This window comes from Chelonoidis abingdonii, chromosome 10 (genome assembly GCF_003597395.2).
Source record: "Chelonoidis abingdonii isolate Lonesome George chromosome 10, CheloAbing_2.0, whole genome shotgun sequence".
NCBI lineage: Eukaryota > Metazoa > Chordata > Testudines > Testudinidae > Chelonoidis > Chelonoidis abingdonii.
Window position 1 is genome coordinate 68722339 of NC_133778.1, and position 10179 is coordinate 68732517.

At 41.5% G+C, this 10179-nt stretch overlaps 1 protein-coding gene across 2 annotated transcripts; it reads right to left on the reverse strand.

The window, feature by feature from the left end:
• Positions 1 to 326: 326 nt before the first annotated feature.
• On the reverse strand, positions 327 to 6558 carry UMPS (uridine monophosphate synthetase). 2 transcript variants are annotated; one of them, XM_032794546.2, is made up of 6 exons: positions 6344 to 6556; positions 4986 to 5139; positions 3398 to 4066; positions 2662 to 2837; positions 1968 to 2082; positions 327 to 994 (listed from the first exon to the last, which is right to left on the reverse strand). In XM_032794546.2, the coding sequence occupies exons 1-6, from the start codon at positions 6494 to 6496 to the stop codon at positions 813 to 815; spliced, it is 1449 nt and encodes a 482-aa protein (XP_032650437.1). In that variant the 5' UTR covers positions 6497 to 6556; the 3' UTR covers positions 327 to 812. The 2 variants fall into 2 exon arrangements, with proteins under 2 accessions (XP_032650437.1, XP_074926388.1); XM_075070287.1 differs by having other exon boundaries at positions 875 to 994; positions 1948 to 2082; positions 6344 to 6558.
• Positions 6559 to 10179: the final 3621 nt, after the last annotated feature.

The following is a 10179-nucleotide window of genomic DNA, read 5'->3' on the forward strand; positions in this document are numbered from 1 at the left end:
AAATATCATGGAAAAGTACTGAAGATTTTTTATAAAAATAACCAGTCCACTAGAAATTCAACAGTGGTATAACCTCAGGACTTTGTCCTTTTGCCTCTCATTAACAGACCCACCAAGCCCCACTGCAAATCAGTTTCACCCTGGGTTAACTAATAGCTACAGCTGTAATTTTATCATAGGAAATCTGGTACCAATAATTCATACAAGTCACAACAGCAGTTACAAACATACCAGGAACGGGCAGTAATTGAAAGTTACAGGCCTAAGCTTATTGTACCCTTAGTTTTTAGTCCAAGATCTTTACGAGATAGAGGAACAAATCACAGTTGAAGGAGAGTCAATTAAAATGTTTATTAAGTAACACATTCAGACTAGTTTGTGCTCCCTACAAGTTGTGTTGTCCCATTCAATGTAGCAAATGGCCAGCTTTGTTGTACAGTATTAAAAACGCTCCACCTGCACTGTTTCCATAACTAAAGGAAATACCAGAGGGCAGTAATAACCCAGCAAGTGCCCCATGGAGTGTTCTCATTTATGATTTTCAGAAGTAAGAGACTGGAGGACCAATTAGAAGTAAGACTAAAGTTGGGCAGTGAGTTTTGGTTTCAAAGTCTCAAATGCAAAGAAACAATGGTTACAGTTAATATGATTTAGCTTATACATGTTACTAAAAACTTAAGACCGAGGCAGATTTTACCTAAAGCAAAATATTCAATTGAGTTCAGAGTAGACGCCAACCTAACCAACGGGGAGAAACATCCTCCAAATTACTCCAGCTTCTTCTAGAATGCATTGGGAATCCTGGGCTCAAATTAATCTTGTGTATGAACCGCAAGTCTGCTTAAATAGCTCTCCCATTCTGCCTTCCTGTACTTCTCTGCTTCCTCTAAACGATTTGATGCAGACAAGATGCCACGTCCCACAATAATGATATCAGAGCCTCTTTTGGTAATAACTTCCTGTGGGCTTAAGTACTTCTGTCCAAGGTTATCACCTGAAACACATAACACATATGCTACATCATTTTTCTGATTTGTAATAAGTAATGCCATCTCCTAGAAGTTCTGAAACAGACATTAGGACTCAAGAGGAGCCACAAGCTTGAGTGGCTCAAGACTTGACACATTTTCTGAGATTGCTTTGAATGCCCCGTTAAATATCATTCACAGTGAGTTCACTATCCAGGGTCTTATTTTTCATTCTCTATATGGAGTAGTTAGCCAAAAAGTCCCTGGCAGTATTATTGGGATTTGGTGTTTGCATATGATTTGATTGCTGCTTAACAAAACAGTCACATAACTAAACGGAATTTTCTGCATTCAAATGAAGATTATGTGATTTTGCTTTTGATTACATGAAGCATCTACAGATAAAAGGAAAGTATCCTAACAAAACAGTTTTGGGAAATGCATTACTTACTCAGCATAAGACTTCTGATTCTTTTGTATTCAATTCTACTAAATAAAAATGTTAATATGCGATGGTTAGGATTTTACACTGTTTGTATTTACTTATGTTTTTTGACTGTGTTCACTTACACATTTGAATGTGCAGTCTAATGATAGCACATTTAACACGTCTTTCACGTACGCAGGAGCTGCGCACTCCATTGCACGCAAAACTTGAGGTAGCAAGAAGCCTAGCAAAAAGGCTGCCTAGCCTACTGTTCTCCTTCCGGAAGCTTCCCCAGAGATCTTCAGGAGAAAGTCTTGAGGACTGTTGTTTCTAGGCACATACAGTCTCATACTTGCATCCAAGCACCCACACCTATTGGATAAGATGCATTGCACATGCACAATACTATTTTCATGGGATATCAACCAGTTTTTCCCCCTTCAAAATAGATAGTTATATTAGAGACAGCTGCAAAAAAATTACACTGTAAACATTCTATTATTTAAAAGTCACTTCGGAAATGACCGTGAGAAATTTCATTGCAAATTCTACCTCCCCAGGAATGTTTTTACCTCCAGCTTGCATCTGGACCCCCGGAGTCAAGTGAAGAAATTCTGGTTTGTTACTAACTCTGGAACCAGAAATGAATCCAAAAACAAAATCTGAGTTTTCTTCAGCCATCTGTACCTAAATATAACAAAAACCAAAGAACAAAGTTACAAATTCCCATGCTTAAAACTAAACCTGACCGATGAGTTGTCTCAAGCCCTGCCACCTGCATGCTTCATGTTTTGTCTGACAGTGTAAGTCGCCAGAGAGAAATCAGCTTTTTGCCGTGTTTCACTCCATGTCCTAGCTTCACTACTTAAGAAATAATCACACAGCATGCAGAATTGACAGCTCCTTATTAGAATCTACATGTAACTAGAAGCTGTATAACAGAAGACTGGACATTAGACTGGGAATGTAGAACAAAAGCTAACAGACTGTGATTGCTAAGGAAAGTAGTAACGTGGTCACGATGTTAGTTCAAAACAAGTCAGTGACAGCCTGGTGATACCACGTTGAAGCTCTGAGCAACCTCTTAAGATCTGAAAGTCTACAAGTTTATTGTCTTTAAAGCACTGCAGAGAAATCTGGTAATTAGTAGTTGTACTTGAAAAGCTGTTTGTAAATTCAGGCTGTGATGTTATGATGTGCACGCAACCAATCTCCATTGCCAGAGCAATATGCAAATCTTTCAAGCAAACAGAAATTCCTACTTACTGCAGATTTTGTGTAGTCACCAGTGGCAAGTGACCCTTGAGAACTCATCTCAGCAATCAAAAGACAGCCTCGCTGTGAAGGAAGCCCTACTTCTTTCAGCCCTTTCACAACTCCAGAGCCTGGAACCACATGGGCATTAACTATATCTGCCCAAGAAGCTATTTTAAATACACCACCTGAGAAGAAAAACAGAAAGCAACATATTTTTAGTTAAGTACCACTATGAATTTCTCCTCAAGCATGAAATGTGTTTTAATGAAGACAGAGCACAATAAGCAATGCGTATTTTTTAAAGACATTTTAACTACTACAGTTTCTGGCAGCTGCATGTACAATCTGATTGAACAACCTGTAAGCAGCCTAAACACAAGAAGCCAGAGTCTCTAAATCATATTTTTCACAAACACCTGTAAGGTTCTGTTTTCGTTGTCTGGAAAGGCATTTATCAAACCCTAGAGCCTACTGTCACTAGTATTACCTTTCAGGACAACATGGAACAAAATGATGAGAAAGAAAAAAACAAACAGGTTCAGGCGATGAAGGCTCTACAGAGATACTGTCATAGCTTAAATGAAGAGGTTCAGACAAGCAAAATCAAACAAAGTAAATTGTGTTTTAAAAATCATCATAGGTATCATCATCATTATATCTTTGCACTAAAGAGAATCACATTATATTCAGCAGGCAAAGGTACTGGTAAAAAACGTCACAGTAAACTAAGGTTGCAAATAATCACCCTCATACTGATGTTTTACAGTGTTTCCAATGTCTGCAAACTTGCGGTCTTCGAATATCAGGTACTCATGTTGGTCTGCAAGTGCTCGCAACTCCTTTATTACCTCTTGAGTGAAATCATTCAGGATATCGATATGAGTCTTTAAGATACAAATGCTGGGGCCTAGAGTGCAAGCCAGCTGTAGAAGTTCTTTGGAGTCTGTGACATCAGCAGAGAGGCATAGGTTAGTTTGTTTCTTCTCCATGAGCTTGAGAAGTCGTGCTGCAACAGGATGGATTCCAGGTAGCTGAGAACGAGTGCTAAAGCTCATTTCTTTGCACAATTGTTTGATGGGAGCAGCACCATTTTGCTCTGCTGGTTTGAAGACATTCTCCAGAATAAATTTCTTCACCTTTTCAACCATCTCAGAGTCAACTTTTTGCTGCTGCTGGAGAATCTCTAGCATCATGGACAAGGTGCACACAGAATGTAGGCGAATCCCTCGTTTTTCTAACCTGTGTTTTCCTCCCTGCTCTCTATCCAGGAGCACTATGGCATCCGTGATTTTTAATCCTTCTTTCTGAAGAACGTCTACAGTTTCCAAGATACTAGATCCACTTGTGACCACATCCTCAATGATCAAACAAGTTTCTCCTGGATTAACGATGCCTTCCACCAGACGCTTGGTACCTTTAAATCAATGAAGACACAATCTACTGAATCACCAGCTTAAAAAAAGTAACATAAAATTGTTACCCTAAGACTTGCTGTTGTTAAAGCTAAATGTACTATGCGTATCGGGGAAGCCATTGCTATTACGTAACTGAATTAGTCTTGAAGACAGTAAGGTGCTTTGCTTTCATTGGCATTCTAGGAAGGTAAAGCATATGATGATTACAACCGAGGTTAGGCATCAAAATTCTGTTCACAGCTCTGTTACTGACTTGTTTTGTAACTCCATGGAAGTGACTTGACCTTCCTGAGTAGATAAAATACTCCTTTATATCCCAGGAAGTTGTGAGGTTTATTCATATTTGGAAAACAACTTGAGATCTTTATGATTTATTTGCTCTTACAGGCACCAACACACTCATTCTACTAATCCTTGGGTGAAAGGCACTACAGAAGAGCAAATTATTATTGTTAGTGAAACCAGAACTAAATCCATAAAATTAATCTCTTCTGTAGCTATTTGCCACAGCATGAAAATTATCTGCACCATTGAGACATTCATTTTAATATATTTACCAATATCCTAGTTCTACACCCAACAAGAAGCAGTTTAACACCCCACTGCAGAGATTATGGAGGCTACTGAGTGCCTTTTCGCATAACCAGTAAATGGACACAAGCTCACGCAGCACCTGTTCGGGAGATGCAACAAAAGGCACTTGCTCTAGGAGAACAGCAAGCAATGAATGTAGTGATCAGACAGTGTTATACATTCTGGGGGGCAGGAGAGTAGGAATTCTTTTCCCTTCAACTGGAGAGATGGTCTTCCATTGGAACACAAAGAATGCAAGTCATAAAAACTATTTAAAGTACTTTCACAAGCGAATCTTTCAACCAGAAAAGACAATTTGATCTTAATTAACTTGAATCATTTTACCATAATTTTTTGCTTCCTTCCTCCGTATAAGCATTGGGATCTGGTTGGACGAGCAGATAACTGTAGCCAAAGGCAACGCTGTGTATGGAACACCACACACCGAGTCATACTTGATCCTTGCATGTTTTGCCGTTTGAAACAGGAGATCTGCAACCTAAAGATACATCATATTTTTAAGCAATACTAAATTAAACCACAAGCATATATTACCCATGGAATCAATTTCAGATATTTCAATTTCAGAAGCTACTTCCTCAGAAGTTTGTAAGCAATATTCTGCCAGTACTATTTGTACCCTGATAGCTGCTAACACATTTTGGGTGCTATCAAAATACATTAAAGACTAAACTCTTTGGGGCAAGGATTAGGTAAGAAAAATGTCTGGTAACTTTATTCATCGAATTAGTGGTCAGCAATCAGTTATTCAAAGAGTCACACAAAATATGCTCTTCACTGGATTACTAATTATTATTATTATTATTTGTATTGTCACCATTCCTTTAGCCAACAACTCATCTCTTCTTTTAAATTTACTCTCACCTTTTTCTCACTGTGAACTACGGACAGGGCTAGCACAGTGGTCAAAAAAGAAAAAAAAAAGTGAAAGATACTGTTTATCCTATATTACAGATCCATGCTTGTACTACTATTTTTTTATATACACAAAGAGAAAGAAAATCAGCATGCTTTCCAGTCTTGCCACAATGGGTACAACATATTTTTTTTAAATAAAGGAAAGCCTCAGTTATTCAAAACAGACAACTAAATTCCTAGTTAGCTGAAGGTCAGATATTCATCAACATTTACTGCACTCCAGCCAGAGGATGAAAGGAGGATTATAAACTAACTGAGCCACAGGCGATCCCAAGGTCAGGAGGCTGAAGAGGAGAGCTACAAGGTGTAATAAATACTTGTGTCCAGAAACCAGCAGGTCTTGTTCCTGCTTCATTTCAGGATAAAGCTTTCTGCCCTCTGCAGTCTTCCACACCTCAACACTAGTAAATTTGCTTTGACTTTTGTCTGTAAAATGCCTCAGCCGCGCATCCTGGGGCACAGTGCTCATCCTTGTCAGGTGAATGAACGTTTTTAAACATTACCAAACTGACCTAAACGTTACGGCGGGTGCAGAGCCATGTCACGGATCGAGCTGCGGAGAGCGATCTGCACGTACACTCTGAAGAGCCGCTCAAGGGGCTGGTACAGAACTGCGGGCTCCGCACTTTCCCAGATATCCCGCACTGCAGTCTCCAGGCTGCTTTGTTCAGCACTAGAGCAGGGCCCGCAGGCCGGGCCGGCCCGGACTCCCCCGCAGCGGTAGAGCCCGCGGGCCGCCCTCGCACCATCCCCGCGCCACGTACCTGGCTGAGGAGCGGCGGATGGGAGACGATGACCCGCAGGTCGATGTAGATGGGGGAGGCGAGGCCGCTCTTGAGCACGAAGTCCCCGAAGCGCAGGGCCTGGGCCTGGTGCAGCCCGGACACCAGGCGCTCCACGGAGCCCGTCTCCACCATGCTCAGCCAAGCAAAGCCGGCCCGCGCGCAGCGCGCGCCAGCCGCCTCCTCCTGCCGGCGCCCAGTGATGACGTAACAGAGCGAGCCGCGAGGCTAGTGACTAGAAAAGAAGGGGCCTTGTCGCATTCCTTGGTTGGAGGTGCCGCTGTGTGCGCATGCGGTGTGTCAGCCGGCTGGCTGATTCCGGGCCGGACAGCCTGGTTTCCCGCCATCCTGCTCTGTGGGAATGGACAGTCTCGGAGGGCTCCCTCCCGGCCTCCGTAGCCAGCCCCCCGTATGGGCTGAGGGGTATCGAGGACTCCCCATCCAGCCCCCCGGGGGTAGGGGGCCCATGGCTGTGTGTGGGTGGATGCCCGGGCCGCATGTGGCTCATCAGGGCGGTGCTCGCTGTCACCCGCCCTCGCCTCCCTGGATCCTGCTCGGGGCTCGAAAAATACCTGCGCTTGACTTAAAACGGGGCGGGGAGGCGCGGAGCGGAGGGCCTGGGGCTGCTCTGGCGGGGCGTTTGGGGCGGGGTTCACCTCCTCTAGCTTGTCTCTGTGCCTAGAAGGGCCTCTTGTTTCTTTGAATAAAAACAGGTTCCCCACAATCACCTGACTCCAAGAGCTGAGGCTTTAAGGTTCCCCCCCCCCCAATGTTGCAAGACTTATGATAAAATCTAAAGCATTGACACCACAGGGGGTGACAGAAGGAGCCTATTTTCAGGCTGGCAAGGGGGCTAGCCTGTGGGCGGGATGGCCTCTCTCCACCTTGGCACAGATCTTCTTTGTATCTGCAGGGAGAGCAATGGGACCTTTCCAAGTGGTGCTCAGTCTTTCACTGGATGGGGAGAGTATGGCTGAAGAGCAACGCAGCTTTGAACAGTCACATCCAGAGATCTGCTCCACCCTCTGGACCTTGTAGGGAATAAAGAAAAAGCAGTTCCATCCCACATTTTACATGGACTAGGCAAGAGCTGGGTGAAATTTTGAGACCAATAGTTTATTTGCTGAAAAATGCAGTTTTGGATCGAATGAAAGTGTAGGTGTAGAATTTGGAGAACAGTTTCAACTGGAAAAAAAGTCAAAACATCATTTCAATATATTTGAAATAAAATGTTTAAAAAATCAAAACATTTCCTTTATGAAATGACTAGATTTATTTTAAAAAGGTAAAATACCCCCAACCGCCCAAAATTATTTTGCATCAGAACATGTTGTTTGACCCGACCTGATTTTTATTTTTTTCTCTCATTTCAGCAAGAACCACCTCCCCTAGTTCTATGTTGGGTTGGTCCAAAATGAACTTTTGGGGGGATTTTCCAGTTTGACTACTGAACTACAGAAGCAATTGTTCGCTCAGCTTTATATAAGACCTAGCACATTCTGGGGTGATATCTTCAATGTTTGACTTCCCTTTGGACATCCAGTCAGAAGGGGTGTATTGAGTAAAGTAGCTGATGTGTTTTAGTGTCTCAAAGGCTCTACAGACTCCAGAGTTTGTGAAATAAAACTGACTCATTTTCTCTGAACAATTGTCTTTAATCAAAAAACCCAGAAACTGCATCTTTAATATACTGTATTTATAGGAACACAATGAAATAAGATGTACATTTCGAAGCTTCTGTAGATAACATACTGTAGCATAGTAATAATTAACATTTGACAGCAGTTAATCACTTTACAATGTTACACAAGTGATTGGACTTTCAAATAAAATATTTACAAACTTACCTTTACAAAACAACCTTGTGTGTATACAAAACGAAATTTGTAATAGAACATACACGTAAGGCAGACCAGCAGGGCACTGAAATTAAGGCCGTGGAATTAGTTTGCACCTTGAAAATGCTGAGCTCCTAGCAATTTTTTTTGCTCCTCTTTCAGTTGATTGTTGCAAAGTTTGAAAAGCATCAGTATATTCTAACTCTCGCTGTGAATGTCCTCCTTTAAAAACAACAGTCTGTGCATTTGCCTTCCTTAGGGTATCAGTGGAAGGCATATCTGGTTTTATTGCCCTCACTGGCAGAGTAGTTTTGAACAGTTTCGTAGAAAGAGAAGTAAAAGCACCAGCATCTAAAGTTGGACATGGGTGGTGAAATATGGCTTAAGTGACTAGAGAAGATGTCTGTTTTACTAGCTTCATATTAAAAGCCCACAATTACAGCAAATATTTAGAATCCTGACATTATGGTAACATTCATCAATATACAGATTCCAGAACAGGAATTAAACACTTGATGGCAGTATGCAATCAGCCTTGTAAAATAGGATTTTATTTTGTTCCCCTCAGAAAAGCTCCATCTTCTGATGGAACACAAAAGAACGAACCGGATAATAAATCTGAGTCCTGTGTGAGAGAAGAATCTGCCTCTGTAGGGAATAGACTGGAAACAGAACCAACCATGTGATTGTCAGTCAGACCTCTGTGTATGCACTAGTCACTAAACTGGTCTCTGAAGATTGTATTATATCTTAGATAATTTGCTTTTTAGCTGCTAATTTAAAAGGCATTAAAGTACAGTTATAGTCCCAAAGCATCCATACAAATAGCATTCTGGGGTTCCATATTTAGCGTCTTTTGATGGTTTGCATATGAAAGGCCAAATTATGCCCTCAATTACACCTGTGAAACCCTCTGACACCACAGGAAACTAAGGGCAAAATCTGGCCCCAAATTTACTTACTTGAAAAATAAAGTTTGTTTCAACTGCCAGCACTTTCCCAGACCTAAAGAAGAGCTCTGCATAAGCTTAACTCTTTCACCAACAGACGTTGGTCCAATAAAAGATCTCTCACCCACCTTGTCTATTAGCACTTCAAATAACATTCCTGCCAAAAGGATCCGTTATTCGAAAAAAAGAAAAGAGAAGGAACAAGACATGGAGGTGACAGTGTGTGGGGGTGGGATGTGGACAGCTTTGATTATTTTACATAAGAACAGCCATACTGGATCAGACCAATTGCCTATCTAGCCCAGTATCTTGTCTTCCGACAGTGTCCAGTGTTGGATGTTTCAGCAGCAGTGAAAATAACAGGACAATTTATCAAATGATCCATCCCCTGTCATCCACTCCCAGCTTCTAACAGTCAAGAGGTTTAGGGACACCCAGAGCATGTGTCCCTTGATGGACCTAACCTCTATGAATTTATTTATACTTTTAGCCTTCAAAACATCCCCTGGCAACCAGTTCCACATGTTGACTGCATTGTGTGAAGAAATTCTTTTTAGTTCATTTTGAACCTGCTGTCTATTAATTTCATTGGATGGCCCCTGGTTCATGCATTATGTGAAGGGATAAATAACACTTCCTTATTTACTTTCTCCACTCCATTCACGATTTTATAGACCTCTATCATATGTCCTTTCTTTTCCAAGTTGAACAGTCTTTTTAATGTCTCCTCAGATAGAAACTGTTCCATATCCTTAATAATTTTTGTTGCCTTCTCTATACTTTTTCCAATTCTAATATATCTTTTTTGAGATGGGGCAGCCAGAACTGTACACAGTATTCAAGGTGTGGGTGTACCAAGGATTTATATAGGGGCAACGTGATATTTTCTGTCTTATTGTCTATCTCTTTCCTAATGGTTCCTAACATTGTTAGCTTTTTTTGCTTGCTGCTGCACAGTGACCAGATGTTTTTGGAGAACTATCCAGCGTGATTCCAAGACCTTTTTCTTGAGAGGTAACAGCTAATTTAG